The sequence below is a fragment of the Phyllobates terribilis genome, unplaced genomic scaffold (genome assembly GCF_046119375.1).
Source record: "Phyllobates terribilis strain yellow unplaced genomic scaffold, ASM4611937v1 Scaffold_3__8_contigs__length_932513732, whole genome shotgun sequence".
NCBI lineage: Eukaryota > Metazoa > Chordata > Amphibia > Anura > Dendrobatidae > Phyllobates > Phyllobates terribilis.
Genome location: NW_027362763.1, coordinates 914,529,673 through 914,550,177, shown reverse-complemented (window position 1 = coordinate 914,550,177; position 20,505 = coordinate 914,529,673). Strand labels below are relative to the sequence as shown.

Sequence of the window (20,505 nt, the reverse complement as noted above, 5' to 3'; positions counted from 1 at the left end):
GCTGTCACTGTGCGAAAAGACATAGCAACAGCTCCATGCTGGTACCGGTCATTGACAGTTCCTGCATCGCCTCTGACTGACTAACCCTCAAGATGCCGTGATCTATAGCGATCGCGGCATTTAGAAGGTTGTGAGAATGAGTAGGTTCCCTCCCTCACCCCCATCGGCACCCCCGTGACAAAATCTCAGGGAGCCGATGGTTGTCATTGCACCCGAAGGTCAAACAATGACCTATTGGTTTGCCAGGTATGGTGGCCTGTGAGACCCAGCCTTATCTGCCTTTCTAATATCACAGGTCTCATGTATTGCAATGCATTAGACCAGTGATCAGAGTAATAAAAGTTAAAGTCCCATAGAGGGACTAAGTAAAAAAAGTAAAAAAAAAATAAGAAAAAGATTGAAAAAAATCTTAAAAAAAACCACCTCCCTCAAAATAAAGAAAAAAAATATTACACCAATAAATACACGTTTATGTAAAAACAAAAATAAAACAAAAAGTACACATTCTTGGTATTGCTGCATCCGGAACGAACCAATCAATAAAACTGTCAAACTAGTTAACCCCTACAATGAATGCAGTAAAAAAAATAAACAAAATACTTGGCAAAAAACTATGGTTTTTCATCATACCGCTGGAAAAAAAAAGTGGAATAAAACCGATTAAAAAGACAAATATAAATAAAGATGGTACCGCTCAAAACATCATCTTGTCCCACAAAAAATAAACCTCCATTCAGCTCTATCAGTGGAAAAATAAAAAAGCTATAGCTCTCAGAAAACAGGGATACAAAAATATTATTTTTTCTATAAAATTGTTTTTATTGTGTAGAAGTGACAAAACATAAAAAAAGATATACATGTCGTATAACTGTAATTGTACTGACTCGAAGAATAAAGCTGCTTTATCACTTTTACCACAAGGTGAACGGGATTTAAAAACACCCCAAAAAACAATCTGGTTTCTGGTTTTTGTTCATTCAGCCTCCCAAAAATCGGAATAGAAAATAATCAAAAAATACTATGTGCCCAAAAAATGGTACCAATAAAAATGTCAACTTGTATGGCAAAAAAACAAGCCCTCACATGACATGTCGACAGAAATATTGAAAAATTGTAGCTCTCAAAATATGGCGATGCAAAAACTTGTTTCTATAAAAAACTATTTTTCAGTGTGTAATAGCAGCAAAACCTAAAAAAAACAGTAGAAATGTGGTATCGCTGTAATCACACCGCCTGAATAATTAAGTCATCTAATCATTTATATTGCACGAGAAACGGCGTAAAAAATAAATAGAACCAATTCTTCACCTTCTGTTGATTTGTTTATTTTGCCTTCCAAAGATCCCAGTATGGCTCGGTTCATATTTATCCTACACTCTATGCTGAGCGCTTACATCAGGGTTTCTGTGTAAATCTCTTTAATACGTCATCGAAACCCCTGGTGGAAGATTCCCTTTAATAAATGAGATGGAGACACTTTGGACTCTGTCTGGCCTATGATCTGGCCGTGCCCATCATTTTAGGCGTGCATAAAAGCGTGGTTGGCTACAGTTTTGTGCGCCTCTTAAAAGTCAGATACTGTAGAACAGAGGCCAGACATTAGTGCTGCCTCATTAGTAAATGGATCTCTTGGGGGTTTCATCCGAATCACGTATTTTGTGGATTTAGATGAAAACCCCAATGTAATTGCTCTGCGTAGAGCTCAGGATAAATGTGAACTGATACTAAATGTTCTGTACCCCAAAATGCGACCAATAAAAGCTTCTACTCAACCCTCAATAAACAAGTCCCAACACAGGTATGTCATTTTCTAACAGATATATAGGGAGCTTCCACTTTACTGGTAGCACACATTCTCTAGAAAAGTGACGTGACTCCTACCAGAAGAAATCCGGCGAAATCTACTCTCCCAAATCTAAATGTCCTACCCTTCTGAGCCCCACAATGTGCCTAAACTGTAGTTAGCGTCCACATGTTGGGAATTACTGTAACGATGAGAGACCGCTTAATTTACGGGTACATATTCTCAGAAGCACGAGCTGGGCAAAATGTACTGGGCACTACAATGTATGGGCTCTACAATGTACAGGCACTACAATGGCATATTTGCACTTTCACTCTGCAACGTCCATTGCTGCTTGTTTCTGAAAAACACCCATAGAGTCAAAATCACCACTACACCCATAGATGAATTCCCAGAGGGGTGTAATTTCCAAATTGGGGTCAATTGAGAGTGATTCTGCTCTTCTGGCACTTTAAGGCTCTGTATATGGAGTCAAACTATTCTACGATTTCTATGAGAATTTTTTTCTTCAAGAGTCAAGTAGCACTCCTTCCCTCCCGAGGCTCACCGCGTGGCCAAACAGTACTGTACAGCCACATATGGGGCATTGCCACATACACGAAAATTGTTTAACAAATTATTTGGTCACTTTTCCCTATTTCCCCTTGTGAAAATGTAAAATCTGGGGATAAAACAAAATTATAGTGGCAAAAAATGTAATTTTCTTTTCTTTGCCGCTCAATGATATAAAATTTTGTGAAACACATGTGGTGTCAATATGCTCACTGCACCACTAGATGATTTTATTAAGAAGTGTAGTTTGTAAAATAGGGTCACATGTGGGGGTCCTGCTGTCCTGACACCTCAGAGGCTCTGCCAATGTGACATGGCACCAGCAAACCATTCCAGTCAAATCTGCACTCTGATATGGTGGTCCTTCTCTTCTGAGATTTGCACTGTGCCTAAAAAGTAGTTTCTGACCATATATGGAACATTGTCGTACTCAGGAGATATTGTTTAACAAATTTTGTGGTCCATTTTCTCCTATCAGCCCTTATGAAAATTAAAACCTTGGGGCTAAAACAACATGTTAATGGAAAAAATGTAACTTTTAATTTTCACAGCCCAATGTTATACAATTCCGTGAAATACCCATGGCTTTAAAATGCTCACTACGCCCCTAGAGGAATTCTTCGACAAGTGTAGTTTCTAAAATGGGGTTATTTGTGTGGGTTTCTGCTGTTTTGAAATCTTGGCAGCTCTCCAAATGAGACATAGTGTCCGTAATCTATTCCAGACAATTTTGCACTCTAAAACCCAAATATCACTCCTTCCCTTTCAAGCCCTGCCATGTGCCCAAACAAGAGTTTCTGACCATGTATGATATATCCCTGTACTCAGAAGATATTACACAACAAATTTTTTGGTCCATTTTCTCATGCTACTCTTGTAAAAATGAAAAATTTGATGCTAAAACAACATTTTTGTGGAAAAAAAACATTCATTTTTAATTTTTATGGTCCAATGTTTTTAAAATTCAGTGAAGCACCTGTGGGTTTAAGATGTCCAACACACCTTTAAATAAATTCCTTGAGGGGTGTAGTTTTCAAAATGGAGTCACTTGTGTTTTTTTTTTCACTGTTTAGGCACATCAGGGGCACTGCAAACACAACATGGTGTCCGCAATCTATTCCAGCCAGTTTTGTGCTCCAAAAGACAAATGTTGCTTCTTCCGTTCTGAGTCCTGCTATGAGCTCAAAAAGTAGTTTTCCACCACATATGGAATATCGTCATACTCAGGAGAAATTGCACAACATATTGTATGGTTTATTTTCTCCTCTTACCCTTGTAAAAATGCTGAATTTGGGGCTAAAGTAACATTTTTGTGTGAAAAAGTTACACTTTCATTTTTCCTTCCACATTTAATTCCTGTGATGCACTTGAAGGGTTAATATACTTCTTGAGGGGTGCAGTTTTTAAAGTGGTGTCAGTTTTGGGTATTTTATGTCATGTTGCCCTTCAGAGTGATTTTAAATTTGATGTGGTCCCTAAAAAAATAGGTTTTGTAAATTTTGTTGGATCAATGGAAAATTGCTGATAAACATTTAACCCTTCTAACTTCCTAATAAAAACAAAATATGTTTCAAAAATGATGCTGATATTAAGTAGAAATATGGGAAATGTTATTTATTAACTAGTTTATGTGATATAAGCATCTGATTTCCAGAGTTATTACCTCATAAAGTGACACTGGTCAGATTTTAAAAATGAAGCTCGGTCCGTAAGGAGTTAAAAGGAATCCATCATCCACAGCTACTTGTGTATCTTTTATGCCAAAAGCAATTATTTTTTTTTTCTCATAATTGATGTTGTGTGTATATTTTATATGTGTTTCTTCATTAAATTGGCACCTTGGGAATAATCATTATGATTTCTACCCATGAGCATTGCTTGCAAAATCACAGATTTTTCTAGGCTAATATTTCTTCACTGTCATCATTGGATATAACATTCGTTATTCACTGTTTTGACAGATAGCTATTCTGGACAAGACCTAATTGTTACAACTGAAGCCCCAGAAAGTATCACATACTTCGATCTTGATCAAGGTAAAAATTCTTGATTTTGCCAAATATGATGTGGTTTACTTTACAACAGGTTTTAAAAAAATAAGGAGTGGGTCAATAATTTTTTCTTAAAAATGAGTTCTACATGTGAGTTAAACAAAATATATAAATATAAAGCTGAGTGTTTGTAATAAAAGGAGTACGAATAGAAGGTTTTATGATGGTGGATGATCTGACTGAGAAGTGGCAAATTAACCATGTTATAAATAAGTGTCAAGTTTTGATTTGGGGGTAAAAATCTGTTATCTGTTACATATTAATTGATATAGCATTTGGAGATGTTACTACTAAGCAAATGTCAAGCTGCTACAGATAATGTAAATTAATATCATGGGGTGCATGAAAAGGTGCATAATTTCACATGCTGAAAAAAGAAACCTGTTTTATCATTAAGAAAATTGCTAGCCAGAGACTCACTGAATGTTTTGTACAATTTTGGGCATCAGTATTTTGCAAAGTCACACCAGAGCAGTGGAAGGATAAGAGGCAGGAGACCAAATAAATTAAGGAAATGAGAGAACTGATGTACCAATATACACTAGTGACAATGTCTTATGAAGGACCTACTTTATTTTTAGGTTATAGGGTGCACCTCACTATTAGTGATGAGCGAGCATGCTCGTTACTGCTCGGTGCTCGCCCGAGCATCTCACTGCTGAGTATTTCCGGGTTGCTCGGGCGGGAACTTGGGTCCCCTCCCTGCATGTTTGGTGCTCTTTAGAGAGCCAATGAACATGCAGGGATTGCCTGCCATGCACTGTAATGCCGTAGCCATGTTGGTTGTGGGCATTACAGTGATTGGCTGGCCGCACGGCGTCATCAGGTCTATATCAGACCTGGCGCCGCCATGCTCGTCACAGTCACTCCGGATCAGACAGTGTAGGGAGAGCTGCTGCTGTGTCAGGGAGAGATTTGATCGTGTATTAGGTAGTATAGGGAGAAAAACCGTACATTACACATATCCATCTTAACAAACAGTCCTTCTGAGGACTAATCCATCTGCAGAGATATCAGGCAGGCAGGGTGTATAGGCAGGCGGTGTATATAAAGACTGCAGTGCATATAGCACAAGAGGCTCCATTCCAATTCTGCCTTCTGCTGCTGTTAGATATTTCTATACAAAGGCCCAGGTCTCAGGGGCCAGGAATACTTTTCGTTGGATCTTAATCCTCATTATTTGCTTAAAAAGCAATCCAGAGAACACCATTTTTCTGCGCCACTTGCTTGTTTTGGGAGAGGTGCTGCTGCGTCAGGGACAGATTTGCTTGTGTATTAGGTAGTGTAGGGAGAAAAACCGTACATTATTCATATCCATCTTAATAAACAGTCCTTCTGAGGACTAATCTATCTGCAGAGATATCAGGCTGGCAGGGTGTATAGGCAGGCAGTGTATATAGCAGACTGCAATGCATATAGCACAAGAGGCTCCATTCCAATTCTGCCTTCTGCTGCTGTTAGATATTTCTATACAAAGGCCCAGGTCTCAGGGGCCAGGAATACTTTTCTTTGGATTTTAATACTCATTATTTGCTTAAAAAGCAATCCAGAGAACACCATCTTTTCTGCGCCATTTGCTTGTTGGCACTACAGAATACAGCCAGGTCCTTTCCATATTAGAGCGCTAGAAATACAGCTATTTAAAACTGTGTTTTCTCCGTCAAACGGATCACATATACGTTGTCAGAAAATACTGCCATTTCTGGCCTCCATAAAAAATTTCCTTTAGTGTGTCATTGAAGCAATTCACCGCAGTTTGCTGTTCAAACTACTTACCTACAGGCCAGGTATTTAAAACTCTGTTTTCGCTATCACACGGATCACATATAAGTTCGCTCTAAACTCAGTCATTTGTAGTGAGCGTGGAAGATGCTGTCCTCCATTTAAAATGGGCAAGGCACGTGGCAAGGGACGGGGAACTGGACGTTATGGTAATCGTGCATGCAGAGGCAGAGGACAAGGCCGTGGGCAAGCCGAAATTGTGCCACAACAAACACCCACATCTTCTTGCCTGACCTTCCTGTCCCAATTTCTAGGGGACCGCAGCACACCACTATTGAACCCAGAGCAGTGTCAAAAGGTTGTTGGTTGGATAGAGGATAATGCTTCCAGTCACTTAGCCACCACCTCCACCACCCTGTCTTCCACACGGTCAAGTCTCAGTAGCAGTGAGTCTGGACCGCATATTCCTCACCCTGATCCTCTTTCCTCCCACCATGCCGAGTACCCAGAGACAACTGATCTCACACTTGGACACTCTGAAGAGCTGTTCACTTTTCCATTTATAGATTCGGGCCTCTCGCCCGGTCCACTTGAAGCGGGGCAAGTGGAGATCGCGTGTAGCGATGCCCAAATATTTGAGCAGCCACGGTCACACGAAGGCAACAGTGGGAAAGTGTCACAAAAGGTGGACGATGATGAGACACAATTGCCAGAAAGTCAGGAGGAGGACCAGGGTGCGGAAATGGAAGACTAGGTGGTGGATGATATAGTAACTGACCCAACCTGGCAGGAGGACATGCAGAGCGAGGACAGCAGTACACAGGGGGAGGAAGGGAGGCAGAGCACTCCAACAGGCAGGAAGAAGCAGTGTGGTGGCCGCAGACAGAAGGCAGGCAACCGTTCCCCGTAACACCAACACGAAGGAAGTTGCCAGTACAACTGTTAGGTCTTCCCGAGTCTGGTTGTTTTTTAAAGACTGCCGAAAACCTCAAAAAGGCCATTTGCAACACCTGCCAGGCCAGCATCAGCAAGGGTGGCAAAACGACCAGCCTGACCACAACCAGCATGATCAGGCACATGGCAGCAAAGCACTCGACTTTGTGGGCCGAACCCCAAGGTCCAGGAACAGTGTCTGCGGGTGGCACCATTGCTTCTTCCACTGTTGTGCATGCAAGCCAATCCCCTGTCCATGGTGCATGCGAAGATGCCTCCTGCCCTGCACCTGTCGTTGCACACTCTCAAGTTGCAGCATCAGGAAGCACGTCCATGTCCTTGTCCCAGCGCAGCATTCAGTTGTCCATACCCCAGTCCTTGGAACGCAAGCGCAAATATGCAGCCAACGCCCCACAGGCCACACTACTAAATTCTCACATTTCACGACTGCTTGCACTTGAAATGTTGCCTTTTAGGCTCGTGGAGATGGAAGCATTCCACAACCTGATGGCGGCGGCCGTTCCGCGGTACTCGGTCCCCAGCCACCACTATTTCTCCCGGTGTGCTGTCCCTGCATTACACAAGCACGTGTCCCAAAACATTAGCTGTGCTCTCAACAACGCAGTTACCGGTAAAGTCCACCTAACCACGGACACGTGGACAAGTGCTTGTGGGCAGGAATGGTACATCTCGCTGATGGCACACTGGGTTAACATAGTGGAAGCCGGGACCCAGTCGGACTTTGGGACGGAACACGTCCTCCCGACGCAAAGGATTATGGGCCCTAGGTCAATCAGGGTTGCCCCCACGGTCTACAGCTCCTGTACCTCATCCTCCTCAGCCTCCTCCTCCTCTTCAGCCTCCATATCCGAAATGACCACATCAGTCACAAGCTGTAAGCACTGCAGCACTGCCACGGCCAAGCGGCAACAGGCTGTGCTGAAGCTAATATGCTTAGGTGAAAAAACAGACAATACTGAAGAGTTGTGGGCAGCTCTGAAAGAGCAGGCAGATCTGTGGCTCACACCGCTGAACCTATAGCCAGGCATGGTCGTGTGTGACAATGGCCAGAACCAGGTGGCGGCTCTGAGGCGAGGCGAGCTCACACACGTACCATGCCTGGCCCATGTGCTTAACCTCGTGGTTCAGCGGTTTCTTAAATCCTACCCGGAGCTGCCGGATCTGCTTGTTAAAGTACGCCACCTCTGTGCCCATTTTAGAAAGTCAGCTACAGCTTCCGCCACCCTTGCAGTGTTTCAGCAGCATTTGCAGCTTCCGGCTCACAGACTGGTGTGTGATGTCCCCGCGCATTGGAACTCTACACTGCAGATGTTGGGAAGGATTTGTGAGCATAAGAGGGCAGTTGTTGAGTACCAGCATCAACAAGGGCGTCGGTATTCAGTTCAGACTCCACACATAAGACCTCAGGAGTGGACATGGATGTCAGACATATGTACCATCCTCCAAAACTTTGAGGACTCCACCAAGATGATGAGCGGTGATGATGCCATAATTACCGTCACCATCCCGCTTCTCTGTCTTCTGAAATGCTCTCTGCTCACAATCAAAGAGGATGCATTGCAGGCGGAGCACGATGAGATGGAGCAAGGAACCATACAGGGTTATTACACACAGCCAAGCCTCATCTGATCCCAACGTGGATTGGGTGACAATGAGGAAGAGGAGGAGGAGGAGGAAGGACAGTAGCTAGTTTCATGCACTATAGACGGTACTACCTGCACAGCTGTCATACCGTCTGTTCAGCGTGGATGGACAGAGGACAGAGAGGAGAAGGAGGAGGAGGAGAGCATGGTCAGCCATCCTCTTGATGAGGACACGGAAGTCTTGCCTGTTAGTAGTCTGGCACGCATGGCTGAGTTTATGTTACGCTGCCTTTCCCATGACCCTCGCGTTCTCAAAATTTTGGGTGACAGTCATTACTGGTTGGTGACACTTCTAGACCCACCCTACAAGGAGCACTTTATATCTCTTATTCCTGTGGCAGACAGGTCTACAAAAATGGGGCTGTACCAGAAGGCCCTTGTTGAGGAGCTATTAAAAAAATTCCCATCTGATAACGCTGGTGGCAGAGGGCACACTTCGCTAGACAACCAAAGAGTACAGGCGAGAGAGACACAACTTCAATCCAGCAGAGGCAGGGGAACACTGTCAAAGTTCTGGGAGAGTTTACTCAGACCCTCCCATCGCACAGTCCCTGAGGCTCGGGGTACTCTCACAAGGAGTGTAAAGTTTGGGAAGATGCTGAGGGAGTACCTTGCTGACCATACCAATGTCCTTCGTGATTCCTCTGTGTCTTATAATTATTGGGTATCCAAGCTGGAATACGTGGAATGAACTGGCTCTCTATGCCTTGGAGGTCCTGGCCTGCCCTGCCGCCAGCGTGTTATTAGACCGGGTTTTTAGTGCCGCTGGTGGAATTATAACTGATAAGCGCATCCACCTGTCAACTGAAAATGCTGACAGGCTGACTCTTATAAAAATGAACAAGGGCTGGATTGGGCCAGACTTCTCAACACCACCGAATGATAGCAGCGTAACATAAACTCAAATCCAGTGTCTTTTCTTGGGAGGTGTATTCTAGAGATGAGCGGTGTTCGACTAGAACTGTTCGCCAATCTCAAATTCGAGCTGTTTTGGGCGGTGTTCGAGTTGTTCGACGAACCCAAACGATTTGCAAAAAATTTGGCTGTTCGAGGTTATGTTCGATAACTGTTCGTGCACCAAAAGCTTGTCCTGCATGTCTGGCGCTATTTAGAGCACCAATCATGCAGGGATTGTCTGTCACTCACTGTAATGCCACAGCCATGGTGGTTGTGGCATTACAGTGATTGCCCAAATCGATGGGAACAGTGTCAACAGTGAAACATGAAAAGCCGGCAATTCAGCAGCGGCATACACCGGTACCCGACAATTTAGAACCGAAAGAATAGAGCTTCACACATAGATTAGATAGATATAAACATGTCAGCCACATATATACGAAGTACAGTGAAAGTGCTGCTTACTGTACTTGTCATTTAGCGTAAAGGATTTATCAAAAAAAATAATAGTGTTTTCATGCACCGTCTCTTTAAAAAAGCCGGCCGGCAATTCAGCAGCGGTACCCGACAATTTATAACAGACAGAATAGAGCTTCACACATAGATTAGATAGATAGAAACATGTCAGTCACATATATATGAAGTACAGTGATAGTGTTGGTTACTGTACTTGTCATTTAGTATTAAAATAAAGGATTTATTATTAAAAAAAATGGCGTGGGGTTCCCCTTAATTTTAGGCTCTAGCGGAGGTTAAGCAGACGGCTGGGGCAGATGTTTGAAGCCTGGGAAGGGGGTAATACCCACGGAGCTTCCCAGGCTACTAATATCAGCCCCCAGCTGAATACATAGCCTTTACTAGCTATTAAAATGGGGGACCCCCCAAAAAAAATGACGTGGGGTCCCCCCTAATTTAATAGCTAGCAAAGGCTAGGCAGACAGCTGGGGGCTGATATTAATAGCCCAGGAAGGGAGCCATGAATATTGGCCCCCTCCCAGGCTAGAAACACCAGCCGTCAGCCGCCCCAGAAATGGCGCATTCATAGGATGCGCCAATTCTGGCACTTAGCCTCGCTCTTCCACGCTGCCCTGGTGCGGTGGCAGGGGGTAATAGGGTTGGGGTTGATGTCAGCTTATAATGCCAGCTGACATCAAGCCCAGGTTAGTAATGGAGAGGCGTCTATAAGACACCCCCATTACTAACCCCATAGTCAAAGTTAAAAAAAACACAAACACCCAGAATAAAGTCCTTTAATTGAAATAAAGACACAATCCTTTATTGTTCTAAATTAAACCATACTTACCGTCACGCCCATTCCAGCTGAAGCCAACGATCTCCTGCAATAAAAGAAAAATAATAAAGCAACCTCATCCTTACCTTTCCATGGTTCCCACGACAGCTTCAGCTCTGCTACATCGAGATGACAGGCTGGACCGCAGCAGAACGCTGCCATCCAGCCTCTCATCCCGCAGACACTGAGAAGCGCAGGCTTACTTGCGCTGCTCAGCGTCTCTCTGTGACGACATCCAGATGAGCCGAGTTCATGTCCAATGAACTCAGCTCACCTCCTGCACGTCACTGACAGCGTGGGAGAATTCTCCTGCACTCAGCGCTTCAGCGTGAGAATTCTCCCGCTGAAGCGCTGAGTGCAGGAGAATTTTCCCACGCTGTCAGTGACGTGCATAAGGTGAGCTCATGTCCAATGAACTCAGCTCACCTCCTGCACGTCACTGACAGCGTGGGAGAATTCTCCTGCACTCAGCGCTTCAGTGTGAGAATTCTCCCACTCTGAAGCGGTGAGTGCAGGAGAATTTTCCCACGCTGTCAGTGACGTGCATGAGGTGAGCCGAGTTCATTGGACATTAACTCGGCTCATCTGGATGCCCTCACAGAGAGACACTGTGGAGCGCAAGCAAGCCTGCGCTTCTCAGTGTCTGCGGGATGACAGGCAGGATGGCAGCGTTCTGCTGCGGTCCAGCCTGTCATCTCGATGTAGCAGAGCTGAAGCTGTCATGGGAACCATGGAAAGGTAAGGATGATGTTGCTTTATTATTTTTCTTTTATTTCAGGAGATCGTTGGCTTCAGCTGGAATGGGCGTGATGGTAAGTATGGTTTAATTTAGAACAATAAAGAATTGTGTGTTTATTTCAATTAAAGGACTTTTTTCTGGGTGTTGTGTTTTTTTTAAATACTTTACTAGAAATTCATGGTGGTCATGTCTAATATTGGCGTGACCCCATGAATTTCGGGCTTAGGGCCAGCTGATAATGCCAAGCTGGCCCTAACCCCTTTATTACCCAGTGAGCCACCGCATCAGGGCCCTGGATGAGTTGGGTACAGCGCCAGAAGATGGCGCTTCTATGAACGCGCCATTTTCCGGGGTGGCTGCGGACTGCAATTTGCAGCGGGGGTGGCCCAGAAAGCTTGGGCCTCCCTGCGCTGCGGATTCCAGCCCCCAGCTGCCTAGTTGTACCTGGCTGGACACAAAAACAGGGCGAAGCCCCACGTCAATTTTCTTTAAATTATTTCATGAAATAATTAAGAAAAAAAGGGCTTCCCTATATTGTTGTGTCCGGCCAGGTACAAATAGGCAGCTGGTGGTTGGGGGCAGCCCGTTCCTGCCTGCTGTACCTGACTGGACACAAATATAGTGCGAAGCCCCACGTCAATTTTTTTTAAATTATTTCATGAAATAATTAAGAAAAAAGGGCTTCCCTATATTGTTGTGTCCGGCCAGGTACAAATAGGCAGCTGGTGGATGGGGGCAGCCCGTTCCTGCCTGCTGTACCTGGCTGGACACAAATATAGTGCGAAGCCCCACGTCAATTTTTTTTAAATTATTTCATGAATTTCCTGAAATAATTTAAAAAAATTGAAGTGGGGCTTCGCACTATATTTGTGTCCAGCCAGGTACAGCAGGCAGGAACGGGCTGCCCCCATCCACCAGCTGCCTATTTGTACCTGGCCGGACACAACAATATAGGGAAGGCCTTTTTTTCTTAATTATTTCATGAATTTCATGAAATAATTAAAAAAAAAGTACGTGGGGCTTCGCCCTATTTTTGTGTCCAGCCAGGTACAACTAGGCAGCTGGGGGCTGGAATCTGCAGCGCAGGGAGGCCCAAGCTTTCTGGGCCCCCCCCCGCTACAAATTGCAGTCCGCAGCCACCCCGGAAAATGGCGCGTTCATAGAAGCGCCATCTTCTGGCGCTGTACCCAACTCATCCAGGGCCCTGGTGCGGTGGCTCACTGGGTAATAAAGGGGTTAGGGCCAGCTTGGTATTATCAGCTGGCCCCAAGCCCAAAATTCATGGGGTCACGCCAGTATTAGACATGACCGCCATGAATTTCTAGTAAAGTATTTAAAAAAAACACAACACCCAGAATAAAGTCCTTTAATTGAAATAAAGACACAATTCTTTATTGTTCTAAATTAAACCATACTTACCATCACACCCATTCCAGCTGAAGCCAACGATCTCCTGCAATAAAAGAAAAATAATAAACCAACCTCATCCTTACCTTTCCATGGTTCCCACGACAGCTTCAGCTCTGCTACATCGAGATGACTGGCTGGACCGCAGCAGAACGCTGCCATCCAGTCTGTCATCCCGCAGACACTGAGAAGCGCAGGCATGCTTGCGCTCCTCACTGTCTCGCTGTGACGGCATCCAGATGAGCCGAGGTCATGTCCAATGAACTCGGCTCACCTCATGCACGTCACTGACAGCGTGGGAAAATTCTCACGCTGAAGTGCTGAGTGCAGGAGAATACTCCCACGCTGTCAGTGATGTGCATGAGGTGAGCTCATGTCCAATGAACTCAGCTCACCTCCTGCACGTCACTGACAGCGTGGGAAAATTCTCCTGCAATCAGCGCTTCAGCGTGAGAATTTTCCCACGCTGTCAGTGACGTGCATGAGGTGAGCCGAGTTCATTGGACATGAACTCGGCTCATCTGGATGTCGTCACAGAGAGACGCTGAGCAGCGCAAGCAAGCCTGCGCTTCTCACTGTCTGCGGGATGACAGGCTGGATGGCAGCGTTCTGCTGCGGTCCAGCCTGTCATCTCGATGTAGCAGAGCTGAAGCTGTCGTGGGAACCATGGAAAGGTAAGGATGAGGTTGCTTTATTATTTTTCTTTTATTGCAGGAGATCGTTGGCTTCAGCTGGAATGGGCGTGATGGTAAGTATGGTTTAATTTAGAACAATAAAGGATTGTGTCTTTATTTCAATTAAAGGACTTTATTCTGGGTGTTTGTGTTTTTTTTAACTTTGACTATGGGGTTAGTAATGGGGGTGTCTTATAGACGCCTCTCCATTACTAACCTGGGCTTGATGTCAGCTGGCATTATAAGCTGACATCAACCCCAACCCTATTACCCCCTGCCACCGCACCAGGGCAGCGTGGAAGAGCGAGGCTAAGTGCCAGAATTGGCGCATCCTATGAATGCGCCATTTCTGGGGCGGCTGACGGCTGGTGTTTCTAGCCTGGGAGGGGGCCAATATTCATGGCTCCCTTCCTGGGCTATTAATATCAGCCCCCAGCTGTCTGCCTAGCCTTTGCTAGCTATTAAATTAGGGGGGACCCCACGTCATTTTTTTTGGGGGGTCCCCCATTTTAATAGCTAGTAAAGGCTATGTATTCAGCTGGAGGCTGATATTAGTAGCCTGGGAAGCTCCGTGGGTATTACCCCCTTCCCAGGCTTCAAACATCTGCCCCAGCCGTCTGCTTAACCTCCGCTAGAGCCTAAAATTAAGGGGAACCCCACGCCAATTTTTTTAATAATAAATCCTTTATTTTAATACTAAATGACAAGTACAGTAACCAACACTATCACTGTACTTCATATATATGTGACTGACATGTTTCTATCTATCTAATCTATGTGTGATGCTCTATCTTTCTGTTCTAAATTGTCGGGTACCGCTGCTGAATTGCCGGCCGGCTTTTTTAAAGAGACAGTGCATGAAAACACTATTATTTTTTTAAATAAATCCTTTACACTAAATGACAAGTACAGTAAGCAACACTATCACTGTACTTATTATATATGTGACTGACATGTTTCTATCTATCTAATCTATGTGTGAAGCTCTATTCTTTCTGTTCTAAATTGTCGGGTACAGATGCTGAATTGCCGGCCGGCTTTTTTAAAGAGACGGTGCATGAAAACACTAATATTTTTTTTAATAAATCCTTTACACTAAATGACAAGTGCAGTAACCAACACTGTCACTGTGCTTCTTATATGTGTGACTGACATGTTTCTATCTATCTAATCTATGTGTGATGCTCTATTCCTTCTTGTCTAAATTGTCGGGTACCGGTGTATGCCGCTGCTGAATTTGCCGGCCGGCTTTTTTAAAGAGAGTGTCTTCTGAGCAGTTTGTCAGCTTTTGGACACCTTTGCAGGTGTTTTCTATGTGTTTCTATGTGTTTTTGTTTGCCTGCCATTGGTTTTAACGGTGTTCGACGGTGTTCTAAGGTGTTCGACGAACAGTTCGACGAACAGTTCCTCGAACATCCCGGTGTTCGACGAACCGAACCGAACCCGAACACTACGGGGGTGGCTCAACACTAGTGTATTCCCATGCACCTTTTCACACCCACACATGGGTATACGCTTCCTGATTTTGTCTATTTGCTATTGTCCTCCTCCTTCTCAGCATCCTCCACCACCATATCACCAGGGTGACCGTGGTCCGTGATGCAACACCCACATAATTTTTTTAAGGGTGTTTATGATGCCCGTGAAAATTTTTTTTATACAGTATGTTCATGTATACCCCCCAAGGGTAAATGTTTGTCAGCCCATACACTTAGTGCATGGGCATTACAAGTATAGGAGGCCCGCTCCTTTCTAATGGGAACATTTTTTTATGAGGCCTACTCCACTTCTCTTCCAAGGGGCATTGAAGTGCCTCCAAATTTTTGGCAGCCCTTGCATTCACTGCATAGGCCAACACTATGGGAGACTCTCTCCTGTCTAATGGGAATTTGTCATTACTGTGGCCCTGCTCCATGTGTCTTTAAATTCTTAGTGGGGTTTTTCCTAAAATTGGTCAGCCGTTGGACTCACTGCATACCCTATAACTGTATAGCAGACCCTCTCCTTTCTAATGGGAACAAGTCGTACCTTGTTACTGTGGCCCTGCTCCATGTGTCTTTAAATTCTTAGTGGGGTTTTTCCTAAAATTGGTCAGCCGTTGGACTCACTGCATACCCTATAACTGTATAGCAGACCCTCTCCTTTTTAATGGGAACATGTCGTACCTTGTTACTGTGGCCCTGCTCTATGTGTCTTTAAATTCTTAGTGGGGGTTTTCCTAAAATTGGTCAGCCGTTGGACTCACTGCATACCCTATAACTGTATAGCAGACCCTCTCCTTTTTAATGGGAACATGTCGTACCTTGTTACCGTGGCCCTGCTCTATGTGTCTTTAAATTCTTAGTGGGGGTTTTCCTAAAATTGGTCAGCCGTTGGACTCACTGCATACCCTATAACTGTATAGCAGACCCTCTCCTTTCTAATAGGAACATGTCATACTTGTTACTATGGCCCTGCTCTGTGTGTCTTTAAACTCTTAGTGGGGTTTTTCCTAAAATTGGTCAGCCGTTGGACTCACTGCATACCCTATAACTGTATAGCAGACCCTCTCCTTTCTAGTGGGAACATGTCGTACCTTGTTACTGTGGCCCTGCTCCGTGTGTCTTTAAATTTTTAGTGGGGTTTTTCCTAAAATTGGTCAGCCGTTGGACTCACTGCATACCCTATAAATGTATAGCAGGCCCTCTCCTTTCTATTGGGAACATGTCGTATCTTGTTACTGTGACCCTGCTCTATGTGTCTTTAAATTCTTAGTGGGGTTATTCCCAAATTTCGGCAGCCCTTGCAGTCACAGCATGGGCATTACCAGTATAGGAGACCCGCTCCTTTATAATGGGAAAATTTTTTTTACTGAGACCCTCCTCTATGTCTTTTCAAAGAGGTATTGGGTAGAGATGAGCGTTGTTCTACTCGAACTGTTCGCCAATCTCAAATTCGAGCTGTTTTGGGCGGTGTTCGAGCCGTTCGGCGAACACGAACAATTTGAGAAAAATTCGGCTGTTCGAGGTTATGTTCGATAACTGTTCATGCACCAAAATCATAACTGGATTTTTTCTCAGTAATGATGAAAACTAATGTTAATACGCAGTTTGAGTGTACAGCGGGGTGGGGGGAGGGGCAGGGGATGGATCTCTGCAGGAACAATGAAGATCTCCATTTTTTTTTTCTCTTTCCCGCATTTACAGTGGGGAGGTGCAATCTGTCAGCCTATCAGCAGCGCACACACGGAGCGAAGTGCTTTTTTTCACACAAGCAAGGGCATGTGTCATTGGCAGTGTATGTCACATGTCCTTGCCCTATAAGACCAAGCCATTTTCCCCGTCGCCACCATTTTCTCACTGCTGCAGCTGCGTGTTAGACGGCACCGCTGTTGCTGTGTGCGCTATACCTTGTTAATTTCAAGCCAATTTTCGCACAAATCTACAGATAGCTTGGGAGTAGGGAATAGTTGTGATTGCAGTCCTTTTAAGGACTAGGTTACAGCATTTCCTACGACTTTTATCAGGCAGGTCTGTGCTCTTAAATAGATAGATTGTGGGAGTAAAGACTAATTGTAATTGGAGTCCTTTTCAGGACTAGGTTACATCACTTCCTATCAGTTTTTGCCAGGCAGGTCTGTGCCAGTGTTGTGCAAGTTTTTTTCACAGCATTTGGCTGAATCTAGCAAAGCTAATCCTTTTTGGCCTATTGCAGAGTGTGTTAGTCAGTGGAGTAGCCTATCTGTGTTGCAAGATATACCACCTGTGTATAGAATACCAATTTTTTTACTGCACCTAGTGAAGTAAAATCTTTTGGGCATATCATCATTCTATTAGTCCATCTATACTGACCTCCATCAGGTTGCAAATTGAATATAATTTTTTTCTGCATCTAGCTCTGAAAAAATATTGGGCTTCTAGCTGTGTGTGGGACTTGTTGTATTAGTCCATCTATACTGACCTCCATCAGGTTGCAAACTGAATATATTTTTTTCTGCATCTACCTCTGAAAAAATATTGGGCTTCTAGCTGTGTGTGGGACTTGTTCTATTAATCCATCTATACAGACCTCCATCAGGTTGCAAACTGAATATATTTTTTTCTGCATCTACCTCTGAAAAAATATTGGGCTTCTAGCTGTGTGTGGGACTTGTTGTATTAGTCCATCTATACTGACCTCCATCAGGTTGCAAACTGAATATATTTTTTTCTGCATCTACCTCTGAAAAAATATTGGGCTTCTAGCTGTGTGTGGGACTTGTTCTATTAATCCATCTATACAGACCTCCATCAGGTTGCAAACTGAATATATTTTTTTCTGCATCTACCTCTGAAAAAATATTGGGCTTCTAGCTGTGTGCGGGACTTGTTGTATTAGTCCAACTATACTGACCTCCATCAGGTTGCAAACTGAATATATTTTTTTCTGCATCTACCTCTGAAAAAATATTGGGCTTCTAGCTGTGTGTGGGACTTGTTCTGTTAATCCATCTATACAGACCTCCATCAGGTTGCAAACTGAATATATTTTTTTCTGCATCTACCTCTGAAAAAATATTGGGCTTCTAGCTGTGTGTGGGACTTGTTCTATTAATCCATCTATACAGACCTCCATCAGGTTGCAAACTGAATATATTTTTTTCTGCATCTACCTCTGAAAAAATATTGGGCTTCTAGCTGTGTGTGGGACTTGTTGTATTAGTCCATCTATACTGACCTCCATCAGGTTGCAAACTGAATATATTTTTTTCTGCATCTACCTCTGAAAAAATATTGGGCTTCTAGCTGTGTGTGGGACTTGTTCTATTAATCCATCTATACAGACCTCCATCAGGTTGCAAACTGAATATATTTTTTTCTGCATCTACCTCTGAAAAAATATTGGGCTTCTAGCTGTGTGTGGGACTTGTTCTATTAATCCATCTATACAGACCTCCATCAGGTTGCAAACTGAATATATTTTTTTCTGCATCTACCTCTGAAAAAATATTGGGCTTCTAGCTGTGTGTGGGACTTGTTGTATTAGTCCATCTATACAGACCTCCATCAGGTTGCAAACTGAATATATTTTTTTCTGCACCTACCTCTGAAAAAATATTGGGCTTCTAGCTGTGTGTGGGACTTGTTGTATTAGTCCATCTATACTGACCTCCATCAGGTTGCAAACTGAATATATTTTTTTCTGCATCTACCTCTGAAAAAATATTGGGCTTCTAGCTGTGTGTGGGACTTGTTCTATTAATCCATCTATACAGACCTCCATCAGGTTGCAAATTGAATATAATTTTTATCTGCATCTACAGTACCTCTGAAAAAATATTTGGGCTTCTAGCTGTGTGTGGGACTTGTTCTATTAGTCCATCTATACTGACCTCCATCAGGTTGCAAATTGAATATAATTTTTATCTGCATCTAGCTCTGAAAAAATATTTGGCCTTCTAGCAGTGTGTGGGACTTTCTCTATTAGTCCATCTATACTGACCTCCATCAGGTTGCAAATTAAAAATAATTTTTATCTGCATCCACAGTACCTCTGAAAAAATATTTGGGCTTCTAGCTGTGTGTGGGACTTGTTCTATTAGTTCATCTATACTGACCTCCATCAGGTTGCAAATTGAATATAATTTTTATCTGCATCTAGCTCTGAAAAAATATTTGGCCTTCTAGCAGTGTGTGGGACTTTCTCTATTAGTCCATCTATACTGACCTCCATCAGGTTGCAAATTAAAAATAATTTTTATCTGCATCTAGCTCTGAAAAAATATTTGGCCTTCTAGCAGTGTGTGGACTTTCTCTATTAGTCCATCTATACTGACCTCCATCAGGTTGCAAACTGAATATAATTTTTATCTGCATCTAGCTCTGAAAAAATATTTGGCCTTCTAGCAGTGTGTGGGACTTTCTCTATTAGTCCATCTATACTGACCTCCATCAGGTTGCAAATTAAAAATAATTTTTATCTGCATCTAGCTCTGAAAAAATATTTGGCCTTCTAGCAGTGTGTGAGACTTTCTCTATTTGTCCATCTATACTGACCTCCATCAGGTTGCAAATTAAAAAAATTTTTTATCTGCATCTAGCTCTGAAAAAATATCTGGCCTTCTAGCAGTGTGTGGGACTTTCTCTATTAGTCCATCTATACTGACCTCCATCAGGTTGCAAACTGAATATAATTTTTTTCTGCATCTAACTCTGAAAAAATATTTGGCCTTCTAGCAGTGTGTGGGACTTTCTCTATTAGTCCATCTATACTGACCTCCATCAGGTTGCAAATTAAAAATAATTTTTATCTGGATCTAGCTCTGAAAAAATATTTGGCCTTCTAGCAGTGTGTGGGACTTTCTCTATTAGTCCATCTATACTGACCTCCATCAGGTTGCAAATTAAAAATAATTTTTATCTGCATCTACAGTACCTCTGAAAAAATATTTGGGCTTCTAGCTGTGTGTGAGACTTGTTCTATTAGTCCATCTATACTGACCTCCATCAGGTTGCATATTGAATATAATTTTTATCTGCATCTAGCTCTGAAAAAATATTTGGCCTTCTAGCAGTGTGTGGGACTTTCTCTATTAGTCCATCTATACTGACCTCCATCAGGTTGCAAATTAAAAATAATTTTCATCTGCATCTAGCTCTGAAAAAATATTTGGCCTTCTAGCAGTGTGTGGGACTTTCTCTATTAGTCCATCTATACTGACCTCCATCAGGTTGCAAATTGAATATAATTTTTTTCTGCATCTAACCCAGCCAATAGTTTTGGCCTAATACCACAGTTTGGCCACTCAGCTCT

General features: G+C 43.4%; 1 protein-coding gene across 1 annotated transcript in view; it reads left to right on the top strand.

Annotated features, from left to right (window-relative positions):
- FNDC1 (fibronectin type III domain containing 1) overlaps nt 1-20,505 on the top strand; it is a 333,787-nt gene that overhangs the window by 190,533 nt on the left and 122,749 nt on the right. The window contains exon 12 of the mRNA XM_073672788.1: nt 4,318-4,392. Within this exon, the coding sequence (XP_073528889.1) occupies nt 4,318-4,392 (75 nt within the window). The remainder of the gene's footprint in view (nt 1-4,317; nt 4,393-20,505) is intronic.